Genomic DNA, 24660 nt, shown 5'->3' with positions numbered 1-24660 from the left:
GCTACGTTCTAATAATTTTTCCCATTCTGATTACAAGTTGGGGTTTGATTTCAACCCAAAAACCAAGATGCAAATAACAGAAAACTTCCTGCCATTGAAACACCAGTGCTCAACCTCACATCACCTGAGATTTTGAAAAGGCCTTTCTTATTGATCGCTTGTGCAAAATTTATAACCAGGCACTCGGTCACTTACCAAAGACGAGAACTAACATAACCAACACATATCGGTGTTACAGATAGAGAACATTGTGTTTTACAAATCACGTCATTATAATTAAAAGGCAGAATACATGAATGCATATGCCAGAACTTCCCCTGAATCCCTCAATTTGAGATTGAATTCAGAGATCAGCCCCCTCTGTACACAAATTTCTGAAAACAAAGGAAAACCTAAAAAATTGTGAGGAGCGAACTTCACGTACACTTGCTACCCATCACTGATGCTGATGTATGTATACCCGATCGCATATATTGCAAGGCTCAACAAATTAGAGGTACAAACAGCCGCAATCAATTGCCATAAAACCTCCATGCATCCAAGCTCTTCTAATGGTCATGCCTATATATGTTGGCATTGGAAATCAGATACATATGGTGGATTCTCTCTCTCTCTCTCTCTCTCTCTTCTGTCATGTCTAATTGTACCTGCATAAGCTTCTAAGCTCATTTAAAAATCATACCAGCATTTGAGGGATCCGGAGAAACACAGAGGATGCTGAGTAGAGCACAAGAGCTATAGCAGCACCAGCAATCAGGTTGTACATGAGCCTCTTGTCGTCTTTGCTTGGCACGAACGCACTTTTTAAAGTGCTTGTAAGCTCAAACAACCGGCGTGATATCTGCAAAAAAAATTTCTTGGTAGTTAGGAGAAATAGCTCCAGTTGGTGAAGGAAATCGAGATTGGACTCCATGAGAGAGATTTTCCTTATTGGATATATTTACCAAGACATAAATGGCAGTAGTAAGCATGAAGTTGAGAAGGGGGTAGTTGGGGATGAGAGAGAGCAACCATTTAGGCTGTCCATCAGGCATGCCAGATCTGCAAGTTCATTTTAAAATATCAAACACAAGCTCATATAACTGCACTTTAACCCAACCACATGGAATTGTTGCATTTTCATTCTCATCATTTGGATGTCTATTGAGAAAAATTCTTTAAAAATCTCAAAATCAGCGTAGGTAGAATATGCCAAGTGAGAAGAAGCTTATGAAAATCTCAATGTCACAAACATCACCAATTATTATTATCATTATCATAGTGTTAACTAAGAGAGAAAAGAGTACAAAAAATGGACCACCCACCATGCAAGTGTGTGTATACAAAACCCACAATGGGGTCCCAAAAATTTCTATACAACAGGCATTTAGAGCTCAAAAGAGTGGGGGTCCAACTGCTGTGAGGCGCCTTCTTTAACGAGGGTGTCAGCCGCATTGTTGGCCTCCTTCCACATATGCTGAATAATACGGATGTGGCCCTGCAAAGGTGAGGGATTTTGTCAAAGATGTGAATCAGTCTCCAGGGAGAAGAAGAAGATCCAGAAGCCCAGGTTATGACGTTTTTGGAGTCGCCCTCGATGATAAGGAGTTGCTCCAAGAAGGATCCAATTTACCAAGGCCCACAAGGAGGGCACAAGCTTCTGCAACAGTATAGCTGGTGTGGCAGATGAATAAGGAGAAGGAGAGTAGAGTGTTGTCACTCAAGTCTCTGAAAATGCCTCCAATACCAGCTGGGCCAGGGTTGCCGAGAGAGCAGCCATTGAAATTGAGATTCACTTGAACCTGGCTCAGGAGGTCTCCATAAAGAGGACCAAGAGACTGTCGCAGGTCTAAGGGTCAGCAGAGCTCTCCAGTTAAGGTGAAAATCCAAAAGGAAAAGGTGCCAGAATAGCTTGTGGTTTTTTACCCAAAAAGTGACCAGAGATTGACGTTGTGAAACAAGGCCTGGACGATTGAAGATTCACTTTTGAAGATGTGGTGTTGCTCTCCAGTCAAATCACCTAGAGAGTTGCTGCTACCGAGGCACGCCAAAGGTAGTTGCTGTGCTTGGTCCAGGGAGGGTGAAGGGAAGTCTGGATAACAACTGGAATGGATGAAGGGCATACCCATCCGAAAAGTTGGAGCATCATACCCCAGAGGGCATGTTCGACCTGCTATTGGAGGAAAAGATGTGGGTTGGTTTCCTCATCCTCCAGGCATAAGGAACATCTATTTGGGAGCTGATGGCCCTTTCTTTGGAATTGGTCGACTGTGAGGGCTCTTTCGGAAAAAGATATCCAGAAAAACATTTGGATTTTGGGAGGGGTGAGGCAGGACCACGCTCTGGCTATGTGAGAGGAATTGTACGGCAGAGGGGAGGAGGGGAGGAGGGTTGGAGGGCTTTGTAGGCGGCAACCGAGAATGTACCCGAGGCTTCAGGGGACCATATGGGTAGGTCAAAACCCTGTGTGGGAAGTAAAACGGAATGAAGAATTGAGGAAAGAGCTAAGAATTCAGGGGGTCTTGGGTTCTGAAAAAGGCCTCCTAAAGCAAGGGTTCCACACTATTTTGTTTCCCAGTGATTGGAAGCTGTCGGGCACCGAGGCGATGGGCTGTAAGGCTACCCCAAAAAGGTGGGGGAATCTATCTTTGAGAGGGGTGTGGCCTTACCACTGGTGGAACCAAAAAAAAGATCTGATGACCTGGGAGAGAATGGAAGCGGAAGTTAAGGGAGGAGGGGAGGCAACTGAGTATAGATCTCCAAGCCCTTGAGAGGTGAGGGCCAGCGCTCCTAGAGGGAAAGAAAGTCACTATCGAAACAGCGGTACAACTGTGTGCCAGAGGTGGTTGTCTTGGGTGGCAAAGCGCCATCACCATATACCTAGTAGATCTAAGTTATTGAACCTCAAGTTGCGGATTCCCAAACCACCACGGGATTTTGGGGAACACACCCTGGCCCAAGAAATGAGATGATATTTGCTGCCCCCTTCACCAGACCCGAGAAACTTTCCCATGAGTTGCTGCTCGAGGTAGTCGATGACAGAGGCTGGCATGTTGATGCAGGGAGAAAAAAATAATTATAATAAAAATAAAAAACTGGGTGAGAGATTATATCCTCTCTCAGAGTCTGCAAAGGAATCTACCCCCAACGAGATAATATACCCTTTATCAAGGTCTGCAAGGGAATTCACCCCAAAAATGATCGTTTCACAAGACCAAATTTTTCTCAATTTCAATATCTGATCTTTACAATGAGGGACTCTTCCCTTTAAATACAAAATACGAAATAAAAAACCCATAAAATAAAGTCTTTCTCTCTCTCTCTCTCTCGCAAAAATCTGTACTTTCCCTTTACTTTCTCTCCACGCCTCTCTCTCTATTTCCTCTCAAGTCTATCTCCCTATTTCCTCTCACGGGAATCTCTATCCCCTCCCAAATCCTTCATAAAAAAACTAGTTATAATCTATTCCCCAAAATCTCCCACTTAACAGTATGTATAAAAAATCCTCCCTCCTCTTACTTAACTTTATCCTTATCCAAGCTCTCTTCCTATTCCTAATTAAAAATAAAAATAAACTCCAATTTTTATTTGCATCATTCTCCTCGGGTTGGGAGAAGCTTGACCTCGAGCTTATGGAACTCAAATATTTTAAAGGCCTTCTCGAAAGTTGGTGATGTAATGCCACCATAAGCCTCGACACGATTTCTTCAATTTCTTCATTAAGCTGATTCATTGGATGCTTCGTTCTTATCTTGAAGTAGAACACAATGATCTCGGGCTCAATCTTGATTTTTCCTTTAGATTCACTTGGTTGGATTTCGTATACTGCATAACACATATATTCTTCTTCATATTTGATTTTCAAAATTTCTTTTTCTTCTTCACAATTGATATTGGAAATTTCTTGCACATCGACATCACCTTTTGTATCAAGACCTACCTCTTCATATTCTTTTTCCTCTTGTTGCGAGTGTAATCTATGAAAGAAATCTCACAGACCTTGTTCTACTACTTTGCTAATACGCTCTACTAGGTCTTCTTTGAATCTCTCAAATCTTTGATCTAATAGCTGCAACCGTTGATTCATGTCACGAACTTCGCTTTGAACATCTTCTAAAATCTCAAGGCTCTCCATATCAGCAGATCTTAGGACTCTGATAACAACTGATGCAGGGAGGAAAAAAAAATTATAATAAAAATAAAAAAATGGGTGAGAGATTATATCCTCTCAAGGTCTACAAGGGAATTCAAGAGAATATACCCTCTCTCAGGGTTTGCAAAGGAATTCAACCCAAAAAAGATCTTTTTACAAGACCAAATTTTACTCAATTTCAATATCTGATCTTTACAATGACGTACTCTTCCCTGTAAATACAAAAAAAAAAAAAAAAAAAACCCACAAAATAAAGTCTTTCCCTCTCTCTCAAAAGTTTGTACTTTCCCTTTACTTTCTCTCCACACCAATCTCTCTATTTCCTCTCAAGTCTATCTCCCTATTTCCTCTCACAAGAATCTCTATCCCCTCCCAAATCCTTCATCACAGATTAATTATAATCTATTCCCCAAAATCTCCCACTTAACAATACGTACCAAAAATCCTCCCTCCTCTTACTTGACTTTATCCTTATCCTAGCTCTCTTCCTATTCCTAATTAAGAATAAAAATAAACTCCAATTTTTATTTGCATCACATCTGGAACAAGGACATCTGAACGATGGAAATGCTGACAAGGGTGTCTTTGATGAATGTGAGGCAGCAAGCAGGGGATAGGTATCTACCCTTCCACCCTACCATGCAGCGATTAAATTTGTCTACAATGGGGCTCCACCGATTGGCTTTGGGTTTACCGAAAGAGGGGTAGGCCATGGTAGGTAAAGGGCAAAGCTTTGGTCTTGCACCCTAGGCATTTGCAAGGGCAAGAAGGGTGTGGGTTTCAGCAGCAATCCCCATTAACTTGGTTTTGTCTAGGTTAGCCCTGAAGCCAGTGTCGAATTCAAAACACTTGAGGAAGAGCTTAAGAGTATGGATTTGAGAAGGGACAACGTCGTAGAACAGTAAGGTGTCATCTGCGTATTGGAGGTGGGACACTACCGCTCTCCTCCTTCCCACCTCAAACCCTTAGAGAAGGCCAGCACTATATAACCCCAAGATAGATAGGTTGAAGACTTCAGCAGCGGTAGTAAAGAGGAAAGGTGATAGAGGATCGCCCTGTCTTAGGCCTCTAAAGGACGGGAAGTAGCCTCTAGGAGAACCGTTTATAAGACTTGAGAAGTTGAGAAGTACAGATGGGAGATGCACCCAGAGATCCACCTCCTCAATCGCTGGCCGAAACCCATCCTTTCCATGGCTTGGTAGAGGATGGTCTAATTGACATGGTCATACGCCCTTTCCCAAGCGATTTTGGTAATGATCCTCGGCACCTGGCAGAGGTGGCACGAATGGATGCATTCATGCCCCACTAGAGCGCCATCTAGTATAATCAAACCTTCACGAAAGCCCCTTGGGTGGTGGAGATAACCCAGCTGAGGGCGGATCTAAGCCTAGGAGCCAGGACCTTGGATAACAATTTGTAAGAGTTGTTGATGAGACTAATGGGACGAAAGTCCTTGAGTTCTTCCATGCCTTCGATCTTGGGGATCAAGGGTGATGACGGTTGCTTTCATGGCCCGACTGATGACCCCCCTTTTGTGGAACTCGTTGAACATGTCAAGGATATCAAGACGAACGATATCCCAAAAATGTTTGAAAAAGATCATCGGGTAACCATCCAGACCTCGTGCGCGGTCTTGGGCAGGGTCCTTAAGAGCCTTAAGGATCTCTTCTTCAGAAAAGGGTGTTTCGAGCCAGGTGACCTGGTCAGGGGGAAGGGCCTTGAAAGGGAGAGTGGGCATGGGGAGCCTGGGTTCTGAGGGGGATGAGAACAGGTTCTTGAAGAAACATGTGATAGTGTCCTGAATTTGGGAGGGTTGGTCGAGGACCAAGTTCTTAACTTCCATTTGGGAGATGAAATTATCGCACCTTCTACAATTTGCGATGCTATGGAAGAAACCCGTGTTAGAGTCCCCCCAACTTCAGCCATTTGATTATGGATCTCTGGTACTAGAAGATTTCTTCCTTGTAGAGGATTCCTTGGTATTCGAACTTGGCTTGACCCCTCTAGGCTACTTCTACAAGGTTGAGGGGGCAAGTTCTTCCATGGAGTCCAAAGAGTGAATGGCTTCTAATAGGGAAGCTTTTTTTGTACCCTGAAGTTTCCGAAGGGTTTGGCGTGCCCAATCTTTGAGGAGGGGTTTAGGAGTTGAAGTTTTCTTTACAGGCGGCCCAACCTTGGATTTGGAAAGTTTGAGACTGCCAATTAGAGAGGACAAAGGGGAAGGATTCCTCCAGCCAAAACATTTCGAACCTAAAAGGCTTGGGTTCCTAGAGGGCGGCAAGGGTGTCTAAGAGAATGGGGCAGCGGTTTGGGAAGGGCAAGGGAGTGAGTCCCCGGGAACGAGGTGTCCCATTCTGTCGAGATGAAAAAACGGTTAAGTTTGAAAAGGGTTGGGGTGGCCGAATGATTAGACCAAGTGAAGTTGGCCCCTTGGAGAGGTAGGTCAAGCAGATGGTTACACAAGACGATGTCAGAGAACGCTAGCATAGACGGGGTGACGCTGGAGTTGGTATTTCTCTCGAAAGACCAGCGGGTGACGTTACGTCGATGCACCAAGTAGGAGCGAGGAGTGAGGCAATGTGATCGAGTTCAATCCAAATGATCTCGGAGTGAGGGCAAATTGGGGCCATATACACCCGATAACTTCCAAAGGAGCCCATCAAAGACTCCGGATAAGACAATGTTACAGAGTAGACTCCCACGTGGGTGAGGGAAAGAGTGTGGAGTGAGGGGTCCCACACGATCCAAATCCCACCTGAAGCCTCACGTGCCTCGAGAGAGGACTCCTGGCATGGCCTGCATCCCCAAATTTGCCTGATCAAAGTGAGGTCTGCGGAGGGGAGTTTAGTTTCCATGAGGGCTAGAAGGGGTGGGGGAGTGTTTCCTGCAAAGGTCAAGGACTGAGCGGTGCTTGAAACCGTCGCCCAGACCCCTTATGTTTCGAGCTAGAATCTTCATTTAAAGAGAGGGGTGGGGGGATGGACCCTTCACAAAGAGCGCCGAAGGATGCGGGAGCAACAAAGTCATGACGAGAAGGAAGGGCGGGGGAGGGAAGGGGGTTGGGGGGGGTCGGGAAGAGGGAGTTTGGTCGTAATTGATAAAAGTCTTCAGGTTTTGGAGTTCGCAATGACATTTGGAACTTACTTTCATTTTGGTAACGGTATACTCAAGAAGGCGTGGAGATCGTCCTGAAACCGGTCGAAGTTGAAGCCCATAACTTTGAGAACATCATGGAGGTTACCTGAGCTTTGTCCATATCTTCGACAAACGTAAAGTCAACCTAAGTGGTGGCATTTTGGGATGGAATGGAGAATGGTCGGAGAATGAAGAAGAGAGATTCTCAGAGCTGAGGAGTGGGGGAAAGCCCCAAGGGATGGAGGGAAAAGGCAGGCACAGACGGTTTTGAGGGGAAATTGAAGCCAAGGTGGGTGGGGGAATGGGGAAAGAGGAGGGGAGGTGAAATGGTGGGGGTACCAAAAGGGGGGGGATGGGGAGGAAAAGGGACCAGTGGAGGAGTTGGGTAGATGGGGACCCTGAGGGAATAAGGGGGGGCAAGGGAGTAAGGGGGTGGGTCAAGAAACGGGTTAGAAGGCTCAAGGGGGATGGGAGAGGAGGACTAAGAGCTCCTTGGGGCGAGAGAGGGGAGATAGGAAAAGTGAGGGGAGAAGGAGGGGGGAGGAAGCGGGGCCATGTAAGTTAAAAACCTAGCAAAAGTGGGGAGTGGGTAAGGAGAGGACGAGCTCCAAGCGATAAAATAGGGTCAGCAGAAAGGAAGGAGGGTGCAGAGTCAGACCGAGAAGGCAAAGTGGACTGAAACGAGGGTGACGGGAGACTGGGGTCCTTCAGAGAAGGATCCAAAAGGGGCACCGAAGAGGCCGAAGAAGTCGTAGGAGACCCGAAGAAAGGAGACAGCTGGATGGAGGGGGGGGACAGAGAGGGGTAGAAGGTGATGTGGGAGGGTAAGGATGGACAAGAGGAATAGGACAACTCTCCCTAAGAAAGAGAGGGAAAATAGACAAGGGGAGCGAGAGGGGTGGAACGAGGAGGAAGAGAGAGAAGGAAGAGATTGATGTTGCAAGTGTACCGGGGAAGGAGTCATTCCCCTAGCCAGATAGACGGTTTGAAGGAGAGAGGGGGACACATGGAGGAACTGGAGGGTAGAGGATCGAGGGACCAGAGGAGAGGATAGAGGAAGAGAACATGGGGTCAGACGAAAGGGCAAGGGGTTCATGAGGGAGGATTTGCCAACGTGAGCGAGGGGTAGGAGCGGAGATATTAGAAAAGAGCAAGGAGTTTGAATTATGCACATGAGTGGGAGAAACACGTGTCGAGGGAGAGGGATCCTGAAATGGTGGCACATCGCAATCCTCTCCATCGTAGAGGACATCGAACATGTTGGAGGAGAAGATCACATAACAGGGGTGGGCATGCAGACCACCTAAAAGGCTAGGGCTGTGAACTATCAAAGAAGGGGGAGCATGCGGGGTCGCGTGGTCCAGGCAAGGATGGGATGGTGGGGCTGGTTGAGTGAATCTCCGCCGGTAACATTTGCGGCAACGAGTGGTTCATTGGTTATCAGCAGGGCAAGGGGTGACAGGGGCGGGGCGCAAAGGTGCTCGAGAAAAAGGAATAAAATCGAGGAGATGGAGGCGAGGCTGAAATCCAGACCAGTGTGATGAAGTAAAAGAGCCCGTCGATGTCCAACCATAAGGAAGGTGGGATGACATGGGGATTAAGGGCCTCGATCAATAACTGGACGAAACCAAGGGGAAGGGAGTAGGTGGAGATCCAATACACAGATAAAAATTGCAGTAATCCCCTATGAGCTTGAAAACATTCAGGTGCCATGCGTGTAAGGGGGATGTTGAAGGCTCTCAACCAAACCCTTGTTTAGAAAAAACCCCTAAATCTCTACTCCATTTGGACAAAAGGGTAGCCCCTTTGAAAGAGGGATGAGGGTGAAGGCGGGCCAAGGATGGGACTTGAGCCAAAGAAAAGGAGAAGAGAAAAGAACCATTGGAGATCTTGCAGAAGCTAAGGTTGCCCACAGATTTTGTCCCCATTTCTCAATACCCCTAGGGTCATCCCAAGCAGGGGAAACGAAGCAATCCAACAGGATATTAGCAATCCAACAAGATGTTAGACGAGGGGATGTTAGACCAATAAGGGGGATGTTGAAGGCTCTCAACCAAACCCTCGTTTAGAAAAAACCCCTAAATCTCTACTCCATTTGGACAAAAGGGTAGCCCCTTTGAAAGAGGGATGAGGATGAAAGACAGCCGAGGACGTGACTTGAGCCAAAGAAAAGGAGAAGAGGAAAGAACCATTGGAGATCTTGCGGCAGCTAAGGTTGCCCACAGATTTTGTCCCCATTTCTCAATACCCCTAGGGTCATCCCAAGCAGGGGAAACGAAGCAATCCAACAGGATATTAGACGAGGGGAGGGAAGAGTTTGAGAGGTGGATGAAGTGGGGCTCAAGGAAAGGTAGGGGTTGGCGAGTCAAGGAGGGGGAAGAGATGTGAGGAGGGGAGGAGGGAAAAGAAGAAGGGTTGGGGGGGCGGAAGAGGGCGATGGTCGGGATGAGGGGGTGAAAGAGGTGGATGTAGTTCTGGTAGATGGGAGGTAGCGGAGGGGCTCTGGGTTAAGGACCTCTCAGCTGAGGGACTCTCACAAGGACAAGTTACTAAGTCCTAGTTGATAGTAATTCGTTGCATATTTTTCTGTATGTAACTGATTAATTTGTACATATGACAAACATCACCAATTATTCAAACCCCAACCTGCACTGGTTTTTAAGTTTTTTCACAACTATTACAAATACGTTGAATGCCCAAGTAAGATGGACATGATTTGGCCACTTGTCACTGATCACAGTGGGTAAAGATGTTCAAGATCTTTGTTTGAATTAGGATTTTTTCAGAAAAGCTGTTTTCTTTTTTGAGCACTAGGTTCAAGAAACTCAGTTTCGTGATTTGATTTGTTAATATACACCATTGCTTTTGAGAAGAGAAATAAAGAGAAAAAGAAAATAAACTTATGAATGCATGTTTGTCCATCAACTTGGGCATGCCTAGCATCAGCATGGAAATTTCAAGATACTTCAGGGATCCTTCAGGAGGGACTTCTGGGAGCAGCACTTGGACAAGATACAGGAATACCGATGTAATTTATGCTGAAGTAAAGAGAATGATTAGTGAGAGAGAATTCGGGATAATTAGAAGCATAGCCATCAGTTCAGTGATTTTGGCTAAAAGCAACGTAAGTTTTAGTAACTGTCACCATTAGTGGCTACTCATGTACTATGCCTTCATCTGGTCCATTTTCCACTTTCATTATTAGAGGATCATAGAGAGAGATAAGATAACCATGGCCTTTAAGAGGATCATAATTTATCTATTTTGGATGCTATTAACATGAAGAGAACCACATAAATGCAGATGCATACATCGAGAGGGGAGAGAGAAGGTGCTCTTAGGGTGAAGCTATGAACCACATATGCCCACTCTAGAATGAGATCCATATTGGTGATACCCCTTAAAGTTTTTGTTGACCACTGCCCAGGAGATAATGGAAGCCCTGATATTCTCCTAAACTAATGTGGCCCCCGTGTACCTTTTCTACATTAGATTCCAGTATTCCTCTCTTCCAAATGCCGCAGAAAATTACAAGGAAAAATAACATCCCTACGAGCTTTCCTTTTCAGGCAAAATGCCCGATACTTTAGTGGTATAGGAGCGGTGCCACAATGTGCAGCCATACCCAGTACACACCAATAGCTCCAGGAAGGCTCACCATAAATGCCTGGCAAGGAAACAATGAATGAACAAGCATTCCACCTTTTCCACTGCTGCTTGACATAGAAAACAGATGTTAGGAAACTAAAAACCCTATGTTTAAGATAACTTTTCTTCTAGTTGGGACATTGACTAAGATTACCGGAACTTTCATCTCTTCTTGGGTGCAGGTCTTGAGAAAGTCTATAGACATAGTTCAAAACAAGAGAGGCTAAACCTAAATAAGCCATCAGGAATAGACCCAAGGTTCAGCTGCGAAAAATATATCTAGAAACGTAATTTCACTGAATACTAGAACTTGTGATTGTTGGGTGGCATCATGAGCCAAAGTGAACATCGAAGCTTCAAGGCCCATGGTGGACCACTAAACCAGTGTAACTCCACTGCTACAAAACCGATGCCTTCTTAATTGGCCATAGCGTTTTCTACCAACATTTATCAGGGTTTTTGGTAGCAGAGGATGACAAATTGAACATCATCCTAGGGATGACTCAAAACACAATGGCACAATGGAGATTAGAGCATAGAAGTTTTCAAGATGGTGATATGTTAGTGATCACTCTTTTACTGATTCCCTGGATAAGGAGAGGTTTAACAGAAGAGATCTATTCATTGGTAATTCACTCCCAGTTCCTTGACTCATACCTCTATGAGGGACTAACCCTATAAAATTTAACATTATATATTTCTAGGGCACACAACACGTTGAATGCATAATTTTGAGAATGAAAAAGTTAAATCTAACATTTTTTCTCTTTCTGTAGTTGTGGACAATAATATGGAACTAACCAAATAAACAGAAGTAATTAAGAGCAGTCCAAGCAGTTCATACCATCAACTCAGAAAACAGATATGTCAGTCATCCAGTAAAATTACTAAAAGTATACTTGTACAAAATTGGAACCCATCAATTAACAGATGTGGAACTCAATATATTTCAACAAATAACGTACCTTAGCCAGATATGAATCTGGGAGATGTAGGTCTCCAGGGTTATCTTACCAAGCCACCTTAAGAGAAAAGGAAAGAATATAAGACTCTACAGTGCCCCAAATTCAGAAATATGCATCGTGCAAATGAAAGATCGTAGGCTAAGATTAAGGCCCCTTACACAAAGAGTGTTAAAGAGCAGCTTCGAAATTGTTGAGTGACATTTCTAAGGCAAATGTAGACACTGATTCACACAATTAACATATATTAGTAACTTGAAATACAGACCTAGTAACACCATCATGATCACAATATTATTTGAAATAACAACACTTCGTACTCACGTTATTGGAATCCATGACGTATAGGGATGATATTTGTTATAGTTAATCTTGTCCAACTTGTAAATATATTCATACCATAGATAACCCACCTAAAGTGGCAAAACTGAACATTTGTCAGAACCACATATTTAATTAGAAGCCTATCTATCTTGTTAAACACACACTTGGGCCACAGAACTGTTCAACTAACCACTAAAGCGATTGCAGCTACAGTTGTTTTTATTGCTACTCTAATCTTGGTTTCAGACTCTTCCAGTTTTTCCATCCATCTTTCAACCTGTAATGAGAGAGGTTTGTCAACCCAAATTATCTACATGTAAAAATGAGAAAATGGTGGCAAGTTAACCTATGCCTACTACAACAAGCCAATTCCCAACTCCCAAACATCGAAAAGCAATTTCGATGTAATGATAATAATACAAAGGAAGTGTACTAAATTCAATTGGAAGTCAATGGAAAAATGTAGTTCATTGGGGTCATTACTATCCAATGAAATGGTGGTAATGGAGGGAGGGATCCAGCAACAAGGTCATGTCATGGAGGCTCCTATTCTCTCTATATCTATGTCCATTATTCAATCCGGAGGTGATGACCCCAATGGACTACGAGAACAGCATAGTCCATTTGGATTATAACATACTTTCACAAAAAACAAAAAGATCAAACACGTACAGTAGGATGATAGTACGCATATATCATTCCAATAATCCAGATATACCGATCAAGACCCGACCTAAATTGCCACTCATGCAAGCGAGAGTATTGCTTTTTCGAAGGATCTGGGTCATTGTACCCTGCATTTATCTGTGGGTTTAGTAAAACCATCATCTATAACAAAAAACAAGACACACACACACATATTTGCATGTGTACAGTACCATTTTATCCACACTGACCTAAAAGAAATGTTAGCGGGCTCCAGAATATTTCGAAAACTCCCGGCACCTCCCAAATCAAGATAACCACCAAAAAGCAAGCTGCCACTTTTGCAGCAATGACTGATCCAATTTCATTGTATTTGTGAAAAATTCCAAGGGCACCATAGACCATAAGAGTGAAGAGTGTATGCATGGGGCATATGTAGTAAAGCATGTAGTTGTTGTTTAGTACAATGCAACAAAATGTGACGAACAAATTGAGCCGCCACATCATCTGCATACCAAGCAATAGGATGTTAATCAGCTGTAAAAGATTTGTAATGAACAATAGAAAAAAAAGTCAAAAGCCAAAATTATTCACCAAAAAGAAAAATCCAAGATATCATAATAGTTCCTGAATCACCTGCATAGACCATGCAGGCGATCCAGAAAATATCAGGAAGTAACAGGACCTGTAAAGATTCAAACTACTCTTTTTCACCCCAGTTTGGTGCTACAAATACCAGAAAAGTGAGAGCAAAATTATAAAATAAGTAGCTTAATATAGCCGTTGAATAAAAAAGTGATGAGTCCACATATCTTCCAAACAAGAATATAAACAAGGTAAACCCTAAAAATTTACTGTGTTAGCATGCAAACACAATGGAAATGTACCTGAGCAAAACGTGCCAGGCTGAAATCCTTACGAACATAATAATATGAAAAATTGCCAAATCCAGTCATCCAAACATATGAGGCAATAAATACACGAATCGCATTATAAATTTCAGTTGCCGCGAAGTAGTGGTACATCAAAAATAACACCTGTTAAGTTGAGAATGACAAATTAGCGAACTTCATAAGATATTTTGTTCTCACCTTAACTCTGAAGAAAAGAACAGAAACTCAATATTCAACTTGGAGTTACAACATATATTTATATATAACAGAATGCAGTATGACCATCAGCTAAATAGCCTGAATAGAGGAGTTAATTCTTTGGATTTTGATTTAGTTATTTTTTTCCCCAAACGAAGCTGAAATTAGAACTTCTGAACAGTTGATTGCTAGTACAGGATGGCATTATGATGATATCTAACAGATGGAAAACATGCATTATTCACTATCAATATTCATTCTTCATCATCTGAGCCTTATCCCAAATACTTGGGGTCGGCTAAAATAAGCTAGTACTGTAAAAGATAACAAAAATTAGCAAGATGACAAGATTGAATTTGGGTTAACTTCGGTATAATAAAACATCATGAATTTCTGTGTAATTTCAGGCAGAATTGAATACATGGAGAAAGAGAATCCTTAAAGAAGCATTGTAAATGAGGAAGGAAATTCTCGAAAGGACACAGTATTTGAAAAAACTTGCCACTGTAAACTTTAGCATTTCACTCTCAATCCACTCAGGCAACGAACTTGTTTTATTAAAATTAAAGTTCATTAATCATCAAACGAAAAAGGACACGGTTTCTATGTGGCCAAGCCGGCATATGTAGAAATGCAGGCCTCTTAATAGATCTTTTTTTGAGATGGATTTTAACACTTAATTTTTAAGGACATGTAAATAAATAAATAAATTTTAAAACCTAGAAATAATAATTCTAGTAAGAAAACATTTGGACCATTAGTTTACATTGTTTTTACATGGAACACCTACTTGCGTCCATCTTTAAGATGGATGCTTTACACTTTCTGGACCGCAAATGTAGAAATGCGGTCCAGCCCACATGAAACAATTTTCCAAAGAAAAAAGTATACATCACTTTGTACTGGAAGTTGCAAGCTATTAAGAAAGATCAAGGGTTTCTAGATGTATCTCATAGGTTAACTTTTCTGTGCTCGTTAATGGTTACCGACACAATTACTTCCACTCCTCAAGGGGGCTTCGCCAAGGTGACCCCTGTTCCCTTTCCTTTTTGCTACCATAGCGAAGATCTTCAGTTCTTCCATTACCAAACTATACAACAGCTAACTCCTCACTGGGTCCCCCACCTCTCCAAAGGGGCCAACGATATACAACCTCCAATATGTAGAGAACACCCTTGTCATCCATGATGCAAGTCTCACGCAGGTCGATAAGCTGTGGCAGTTCATCAGTCATTTCTCACCATTAGACACAATCTCAACAAAAAAAAGGTTAATCTTTTGAGGGTTCGTCTATCCACTGATAGAACCTTAGATCCAGGTTGACCGGTGGACTCCCTCCCCAGTCCCCAGTAAGCATTTTGGATTACCGCAGGGTATGGGGCAGCTAGGAAGACACTTTGGAAGGGGGTGGTGGAAAAATTCGAAGGAGACTATCTGTCTGGAAATGCATTTACCTATTTTCATCCCTGATCAAGGCCCCTTTGTCTAATATTCTGGTGTTTCGAATGTCAATTTTCAGAATGTCAGTGTCTATCAAGCTCTGGCTCAAGCACTGCACTAGGGAGTTCCAATGGGCATAAACTCCACCTTGTGAGATGGGAAATCAACAATAGTACTTAAAACAGGGTGCAATCGGAATTGCAAGGCTGAAAAACTGCAACGCAGCGTTGTTGTGGTGGTTGACATTCGCCACAGAAGATAACTGTTTGCGGTGGCGAGTGATCAAGCACAAATACATGGTAAACAACTCTAGCTAGCTTCCTAGACCAACCAACCATAGGACCTCAGGTGCTTGGAGGGCTATATCCACTGTTCCCATAGCTTTCTCTTCCCAGACCAGAATACTTGTGATGTCCAGCAATGGAGTCAGATTTTAGAAAAAGGCGGGCTGGCTTCTGAATGCTAACAGTTAGAATTCCCTCAAGCCTTTCTCACTGCCTAAAACCAATATGTCAGGGTCACAAAATACAGAAAATTTTGGGTGGGCCAACAGTTTGCTTGCCTACTTTCGGGTGAAACTTGAATGACAATGAAGCTCTAGAATCTGGACCTCCTAAAATCGTGCTTCACCACATATGGGTGATGCCAAACTGGTGTGGACTTCAGGCCCTTCAGGTACTTTCTCAGGCTCTTCTTCCTATGGTGCTCTCAATCCCTTTCCCACTAGCTGAGCCATTGCCTGGAGGGCCTGGTTTGCCCTTATGCCTCCTACGATACAGGCATTCACTTGGATGGTTATCTCGAATGAAGCCCTGACTGAAGATCCAAGTACAAACAAGAGGTATCGCCCTTCCTAACTAATGCTCTATGTGCAAAGCACTGGAAGAAAATATAGACCATCTATTCCTCGATTGCAGGTTTGCTTCACAAACAGGGCATGGGCCACGAAACGTTTTGGGTGGAGTGGGGTCACACACCACACCATCACTCATTAGTTTGAGTTATACCTCTCCCATCCCTTCCCAGCACAGGCCTTCTTTTATGAAGGCCCACACTATTGCTGAAGGTTGTAACATTTAGGTGCATTCTCAATAATAAGGACTGTGCTGAGTCCACGCTCCACAGTTATCTTCTGGGCATGCGGTAATTAAGAACTTCTCCCTACCCATCAGAGACTCTCGAAAGGAACTGGATATACATTGTTTGGTCTATCCCACCAGCATCCACGAGGTCTTCCCTTTGGATCCTGCCTGATAATTACAAGATCAAGCTGAACTTTGATAGAAGTTCCCTCGACAAGTATTGGAGGAAATTTCAGTAACCACATGGGTGAAACCCCCTTAACATACTCAAGTCCCTTTGGCACAGCTGATGCAACACTTGCTGAATCCTCCTAATTGGTCTCAAACTATTCAAGAGAAACTGGGGCTCCAGTCTTTTGGTCAAGGGCAACTCCCAAAATGTCATCAATTGGGCTAAATTTCTATCTCCTCCATCCCATGGGGACTAGAGCATATTAATTATATTCTAATTTTCATGACGGCATGGGATATGAGGATCCTCTATATCTAAATCAACAGGCTGGAAGGTGATGGGAGAGTGGAACTACCACTAAAGTCAATTCTGGTGGATCCTAATCTCTGCACCACCTTTCTGCATATTGATTTGATGGTGATGACCATCATGACAGCATAATCCATGTTGCCGTGCACACTCAAATATTCATAATCTATAACATCCAAATAAATAACGTTGTTGTAATTGTACTTGCATTTTGAGAGGTTCCTATCAAATGATTTAATGTAGCATTGTTTTATACATCAATTTGGATTCATGATTATGCCCCTGAGGATATATGAATTCATAAAGGACGGACCATAGCCAAGTTCCATGACAATTAACGTTGAGAAAAATGTTCCCTATTTCTGAGTCCTATCTTATCCCTAAGGCTGAATTAAAGCTGATGGATTTGGCCTAACCCCTGGCCAAAGCTTGATGGGCCAGCCAAGAACTGTTTAAAATCTAAGGGAACATTAGTGGCACTTTTTAAGTCAAAGTAAACAGCCCTATTCCTGTCCATACTTAAAAAGAATAGGCATGATTATATCTGATACAGAGCACATCTAGACTAAGTCAGGTGGAGCTTCCATCGAAGTTCACTGATCTCTACCCTAGATCTCAAGATTTCCATCAAGTTCCATTCGCTCTTCCACACTCAGAGATCAGGACATCTACCCTGAGTCCATGTAACTCTGCAAAGACAAGAATCCATGGAGGCATAAAATCCCAAATATGTACTACACTTTCCCCACTACTAGTGCAAATTGTTGGAAGTCATGGATTTGCTTTGATTCTCATTCTTTCCTACCTGCATGGACCAAGCATTAGGCATCAGGGTGTTCATCATTATTTTTTGATATCTTATTACTGGAAATCATGGATGACCAGGTAGGTGTGTACCTTCTGCCCAGTCTCCTACTAATCACTTTCAGGAATATCTTCGTGGTTAGCTCAAGTAGTTCAATATTTATAATTTGGTTACTTGATGGTAATAAAAGTACATAAACAAGGTATTTCCATGGCAAAGTTGTCAATTTCAAGTTTTGATGGAGTTTACTGCAAGGAATTGTACTTAAAATTGCAACAAGTGATACAGCTGATCAGCAGATTTCAGCTCTGGAGTCTAGACAGAGAAAAGTGAAATGGAGGAGGACACTTCATGAGTCGAAAAAGACCATAATTAAAGACAAGATTCAATATGTCAAGGATTGTTTCTTTTAGTCGGTCAATATGCCAAAAAGTTTGTTCCACTCCAAATCAAAATCGTAGCTACCAAGCTCTCTTCATCAAAGTATAAATTTAGCTCATATACACAATTAACTAAGTCTGCTCAAGCATGCTTAAATCGAGTTGAGGAGCTATGTGACTTGATTTAAGTTTTCTACGATGCTATTGTTTACAAGCATTCAGTTCCATTTCCTTGCGGAACCATGCTACCTCCCTCTCTTTCTCGAGCTATGTGACTTCATTTAAGTTTTGTATGAAGATACTGTTTACAAGCATTCAGGTCCATTTCCTTGTGGAACCATCTTATGCAAGACTCCCTCCCTCTCTGCTTCAAATGTTAACTTGGGATCTGGTGACGATGAAATTCTAGACATTATGTTGTGGCACCAGCCACACTGACCACCTCTGCCTAGAGCATGCTCGTTATGCAAGACTCACTTTTGAATAAATAAATTTTACATTGTTTCATTGATATAGTTGTCCATTACAATTTATGAGTTGTTTCTGTTTTCATGTTGGCAATTCGTAAGCGTTTCATATAAGGGGAACTATAAAAAGTCTTTCCAGCAATGGCTTTCCCCATAGACCCAAAAACCAACTGCTAAAGTTTAGAAGTTAGACCTGGTCTGGAAGAATCAGATACTAAATAACCTGTCCCTTTGAAAGATTCCTCAGATACTAAATAACCTGTCCCTTTGAAAGATTCCTCACATAAAAGTGAAAGGTTAAAACAACTAGAAATCCTCTTGCATGAGCAAAAAAGAAAGCCAAAATCCCCTCGAATCACCACCTGTCCCATAGTGCCAATATGCTACAAATCCCTGACACCTGCAGCCCTTCAATTCTGTTGCTTACCTTACAGGAGCCCCGATAACCCTTTCTACTACGAAATTTAAACCCCCTTTCAACTTTGGAGCTTAAGCATGTTGCAATAAGGCTTATACCTTGATACACTCTCCTGTGCGTGAAATATCCAAACCATGCCACTGTTCCCACTACGTAACAGGAGATACTATCTCCATAACCCAGATCCATTTCTAAACATGTTTCTTCCATGATAAAAGACTGTGTTTCTTTCACTATCCCCTAATGCTTCATTGCAATTACCAAAAATACCAATTTGAGTAAAGTTTTCACATAATCCCCTAGATATATTATATGGGATGTAGGGGTTCTACTTATTATTCTACCACAGAGCCAAAGGGGACACCTTCAGATTCCCCTATCTACCCAACCTATATCTCCTTTTTCCTTTCACTATCATGGCCACCCTCCCCCCATGGCCCACAGCACATCTGATATTGGGCTCAGAGTCTCCTTTCTAATGCAGAATTCATCTGACCTAGGCCCACACCCCTCGAACAGTCCTTTGTACAACGAATTGTTCAGGGAATATGACTTCTGAAAACAGATGAAGAAGGTTCTGTCATATATACTATTGTTTTCTATTTAGAAAACCATGATAACATTGAGTGTCAGGAGTGACTCTTTTATTCATCATTATCACTCCTGAGCATCCCTTCCTGCTTTCCCACACCCAAAACCAAAGATAAACGAAGGAAGAAGAAATCATAGACAAGCAAACACAAGAACAAGACAAAACTGCCCCTAGATTAATTTGCTAAACCCATCCAAGTAATTACATTAAAAGAAGAACAACCATAGAAAAGTAAAACTTTCTCCAAAGGATGAAAAAATTAAAACTAGCATAACAAAAGCATCCTCAATGACAGTCTGCATACAAGAAGAAAATGGAGCATGACTATACAACAATAGCAAATAAAATTATATTAAACTAAATTAGACAGAGAGTAAACTTCTCTTCCACATATAAATAAAAAGAATTAACAACCTGCATCCAGCCCTTCCATTCCTCGGTTTGATGTCTGTTAAGATACAATATGGATTTGCCAGTAAGTGCTGACTTATCAAGGAGTATCTTGAAAGAAGTCATCGCTGAAACTATGATTAGAAGGAAATAAAGAAAGAGGAAGAGATCCCGGTTGTAACTCTGCAACAAATATCATGGCAATCTTAGCATCTCATAAGACAAACAGCATACAAAGAAATCCAGTAAGGAATGAACATCAAATTGCCAAGTGAAACAACACCTTAAAAAAAAAAACAATGTACAAACAATATGCCTTCAAATGAAAAACAGAAGGGGACTTTTAGTCCCATGATGTAGAAAGAGCAAAATGATATGGAACTGAAATTTCCATTTCATTTTCTCATTTTATGATCAAGAAACACCCACAGACAAGTATTATGGGTACGATTTTCCAAATAAAGAATTTGCACACAAGTGTTTAAATAGCAAAGGTTGATTGTCGATCGAAACAGAAAAGGCACCTTTTTCGACTCTCCAAACAAATTTGTCCGATCACATATGTAGAAGTAGATCAGAATAGCCCCAAACTCTGACCTGCAAGTTATAGCTTCAAATAAGCCACAATTGACCCAAACAAGATTTTAAGAGTTCACAATCCAAAACCAGATGGCTCCAAGTATACTTACATTGCTCTCAATATCAACCTATTCTCAACCAAAAATGTTTCATCCATGAAAAAGAACCTGAAGCAATTTGGCAAAACAAGGATAAATTATCAGAATGGATGACGAAAGAAACCAACAACTCTGACCAATAATTTCAATCCAACCTGAGAAGGTTAGATTTAATGGAATGGTGGACTTTTGTGGAAGCAGGTTGAAGGCCTCCTTCCAGCAGTGCAGTTCTATCATCTTCCTTAACAGTTTCACCGCCCAAGTCAGCCAAGTTAATCTCTGAATGCCTGCTGCAACAAATATTAAAGAAATTCACACGACTAAGCACATACATCTAGAAAGGGATACTTTTCAAGGATGGCCTCAATTATGCTTTAACATCAAGAACAAAACAAACAAACAAAATAAGCAATAAAATGACTACAAGCATCCTTATATGGTCAGCCATATGCATGCATTGTGAATGATCTATTCAATATGCGATACCGCTTTGCATTTGTTGTGGATCTAATCTATGGATAAGACATCCTATGACAACTTTGCACTCTGCGGCATTTTTCCCTATTAAGATAAAACACCTAGATTTTACTTACCACTAATAGAAAATAAAAGAGATAAAAACAATAACATGGAACATACTAAATCCGACACATTCAGATGAATGATTCCTATTAGATAGCATTGTGTATCAAGGACCCTAAGTAACATGGACAGATTTTGTTATGAAAACTACAGAAACCTTGTCTTGTCCAAAATTCAATACAATCACAGGTCATATAACTTCACGTTTTGGGCATATGGAAAGAATCAAATCATATTCCATGCAAAAGAAGAAAATGGAAACACATACAAATGAGACAAGGCCATTCAAGTAATAAAGGAATATGAATCATAAAAAATATATTAATTAACAATGTTTCCCATCATACAAAATAATTTCAACAAAACTAGTGAATATGTGCAACACCCCTTAACAATGAGATCAACTAATAGGGGATCGAAAGCAAGCATACTAAGGAGAAATCTGTAGAGCCATACAATTGGCTCACATCGGGCCAAATGATATGCAGCAGACCATCCACAATATTGGCTTGCTATGAAACATAATAAAGTCGATAACCAAATTTAAGTTTCAGGTTGTCCTCCAGAATTTTCAATCTCAACATCACAACGTTTCCTGATGATATGCTATTGTGAATAAAGAGAAACGAAATGAAATATGGATATAACTAAAATTTTATATTCTTAATGAAAGGACCATCCAACACAAATGATGTTAAGTGAAAAGGAAAATCAATCACTGTTATAAGCTAGCTGATTTGAAACCGTTTATTTTTTCTTCTTTTTTTTAGTAAGGCTCGTTCATAGTATTAATCACTGAGATTATGGAAGTCGGGCATGATTCTATCCAACTTGCATTACATTCAATATCCTATCGGAGGATCTTTGCATTACATCAACGAATACAGGGTTGAGGGAGATGCCCCCTAACTTACATATAAAAGACAACTTGCTAAAAAAATTTTGTGCAGGTGGGCAAAGGTGCTATAGCAAAGTAGCATAAAAGCATAACAAAATAAAAGTTCAAATTTTCTCCATCATTTGCAAGTAGATAATTAACAACAAGCAATCCACGAGATACTTTCAAGACAAAAACTTCACAAAGAAACTTGAAAAAAAATTTAAAAGTGAAAGAACAAAACAGTTGATTCTCATTCTATTGGCAACATAAAAACACATACAGGCCCAAACTTTATCATCTAGACAGAAAGATAACTGGCCCATCATGGCTAGAGGACAATGCCCAGGTCCAAAACACTCCACATAGCAACACAAAGGATAATACAATTTACAGTTTGCAATTTAACATCTTAAACTTACGCTTTGGTAGGGGTTGAACTTTTCCTGTACTCCAATATTTCAGAATATATCCATGCTACAAACACTGGAGTTATTCCGAGGAAAAATGACACCTGCAACATGGGCATACATGAAACATATGAAATTAAAAAGGCTATTCAACTGTCTAACATTACAAAACATCAAGCAGCAAGTATGAAGTCTTCAGAAAATCAACTCGGCCCAGGTACTTGGACCTTGGACGAGGCAAGAAACTCACGCAAGTCATGAGTAACTCGCTCGACTGCAGTGCACGTTATTTTAAAAAGAAAGAACAAAATAAATACTACAACCTGCATTACTTTAGCATAAGACGTTGAATGTCATACTCATTGGGTTGTCCACCCTCGTACACTTCGTTTTAAGAGCTCATGGGTTCGATTCCCACAAGCATTGTTTTTTCTTTTTCTTTTTTTTTCAGGCTCCTATTCTTAACCCTAAAAAAAACGAAAAAAAAAAATGAAGTCTTACCTGGGGAATTAAACCCCAATAGCTTCCAAAAGCATGCGCATACACTATCCAAAAGGACATTCAAGCATTTACGATGTACAGTTGCCACAACAACATACATTTACCATTTAAAAATCGGTACAGCCTACTCAGATAAAACCCGCCCCGAGTAACTCGGTCAAGTCCGAGTGGCCCTGGCCGAGTCTCAAAACACTGACTCTTCATATCTGAAAACACTAGATGTTTATGTAATGTGAATGCTTGTAGAAATAAAGAGCATAAATTTCTCTAAATATGAAGATCCAGAAGCCCTTTAGCAATAAGATGGTCAAAGGATATTAATTTGTTTCACAATTCAGTAAGAGTGAAGCACATAACTATCCCTAAGCTAGCTGACAACACTTGACGGGAAGTGACCTTAGAAATCAAGAATCACATCAGAAAATTTCCAAATGAACTCTTAAAGAGGTTTTTAAAATGTCTTCAAAAAGAATAATATCAGTAACTTGTATAAGTCCAAAACTCCCTGCAAACAACAAATGATGCATAAACATGGAGATAAGTATACATTAAATTGGTTTTTAACTCTATCTTACATCCTCCATATCTCATCATGGCATTCAATAAGCCTAATATCTAACTGAAAACAATCAAGAAATCCGAAAAAAAAATGAAAAATAAGGCGTAAATTCCCGGCCCATCCATTCTTATTGTTGAAAACTAACGTGAACATTGTACTGAGTTCTATGAACTCACCACAATTTCACATGAGGATGAAAACCAGACTCTTTGTGCATATTCAGAGGAAATAAGCAAAACCCATTATATTGCAATGATCAAATCGCATTAGTCCACCCATCAAGAGCTTCAGAATTGAATAAACAGCAGGATCCCCAATCTCTCTCTCTCTGTAAATTACGCAGAAGAAGCATCAAAGCATAGCAGAAGCTAACGCCAATTCAGATACCTGGCCAGGAGTAAGCGATCCGGAGACCACCATCTTGCTTAAGACCACCACCCAATAGCCAACAAATCTAGAGAGAGAAAAGTGATGATCAGAAATGGAGTGAATTAACATGCATTGCTACCAAAACACGATTACCGTAGCCAGAACTCAAGATCTGGTAAAAACCCAGATCAAAAATCCACAATTCAGCCCCAAGGAAAACCCGAAATTATGAGATTTTATAGAGAAATTATATGGCAACTTGGGGTAGAGAGAGAGAGAGATGGTTTTGGTCAGAAGGAGAGAGGGTGGGGGTGGATGAGTGAGAGAGGGATGAGATGTGAAGCGTTTTATTCTTGAATTTCGAAGCGGGTGGGTGACAGAGAGATCGATTTTTTATTAATGGTTGGTCGTTGGAGGTGGAGAGACAGAGAGAGATCAACGAGATTTATCAGAGAGGGAGAGAGTTGCAGGAAGAGGGAGATTACTGAAATGGAATTTTGAGGAGAGAGAGTAATTAAAGAGATTTGTGATAATGCTCCGTATCGACAACAACATCGCAAACATGCCCCTGTGTACTCACCAGCTTTTGACACTCCTATCGCCCATCTTCTTAAGTTTGGGTCCGGTTTGTATACAGCGGAGGCCCTAAACAATCTAAGTAAAGCGCAATTTTAAATAGTGTTTAGAAATGTG

General features: G+C 41.5%; 1 protein-coding gene and 1 long non-coding RNA gene across 14 annotated transcripts; both read right to left on the bottom strand.

The window, feature by feature from the left end:
* Positions 1-130: 130 nt before the first annotated feature.
* On the bottom strand, positions 131-24660 carry LOC18431457 (protein REDUCED WALL ACETYLATION 1). Of its 13 annotated transcripts, none has more exons than XR_016049608.1 (17): positions 24548-24659; positions 23986-24052; positions 22551-22642; positions 20825-20956; positions 20682-20738; positions 20517-20589; positions 20017-20175; positions 13734-13883; positions 13098-13353; positions 12874-12995; positions 12392-12478; positions 12202-12304; positions 12039-12101; positions 11881-11937; positions 945-1041; positions 683-841; positions 131-561 (listed from the first exon to the last, which is right to left on the bottom strand). XR_016049608.1 is itself a non-coding variant. In XM_088858564.1 (17 exons), the coding sequence occupies exons 2-17, from the start codon at positions 24016-24018 to the stop codon at positions 556-558; spliced, it is 1635 nt and encodes a 544-aa protein (XP_088714690.1). In that variant the 5' UTR covers positions 24019-24052; positions 24548-24660; the 3' UTR covers positions 131-555. The 13 variants fall into 13 exon arrangements, 8 of the variants coding, with proteins under 8 accessions (XP_088714690.1, XP_088714692.1, XP_088714691.1 ...); XM_088858564.1 differs by having other exon boundaries at positions 12202-12290; positions 20825-20959; positions 24548-24660; XM_088858566.1 differs by having other exon boundaries at positions 12202-12290.
* On the bottom strand, positions 3769-4004 carry LOC148783351 (uncharacterized). Its single transcript, XR_016049611.1, has 2 exons — positions 3920-4004; positions 3769-3804 (listed from the first exon to the last, which is right to left on the bottom strand). It is a non-coding gene; the product is annotated as an uncharacterized LOC148783351 (long non-coding RNA).

The sequence above is a fragment of the Amborella trichopoda genome, chromosome 2 (genome assembly GCF_054954075.1).
Source record: "Amborella trichopoda isolate Santa Cruz 75 chromosome 2, AtrichopodaSantaCruz75HAP2 v2.0, whole genome shotgun sequence".
In the NCBI taxonomy this organism is placed as follows: Eukaryota; Viridiplantae; Streptophyta; class Magnoliopsida; order Amborellales; family Amborellaceae; genus Amborella; species Amborella trichopoda.
Note: the sequence above shows the minus strand (reverse complement) of the source record. Positions and strands in the feature narration are given on the sequence as shown.

What these genes read in the sequence shown, in the direction of transcription:
- LOC18431457 (XM_011623994.3), bottom strand. Translation starts at nt 24,096, where the DNA reads ATGTTAATTCACTCCATTTCTGATCATCACTTTTCTCTCTCTAGATTT. An exon ending in ATTAAATCTAACCTTCTCAG is followed by an intron (nt 20,739 to 20,824) that starts GTTGGATTGAAA and finishes AAATTGCTTCAG; the next exon opens with GTTCTTTTTCATGGATGAAA. An exon ending in GCCTGGCACGTTTTGCTCAG is followed by an intron (nt 13,354 to 13,733) that starts GTACATTTCCAT and finishes CTTGGTATGCAG; the next exon opens with ATGATGTGGCGGCTCAATTT.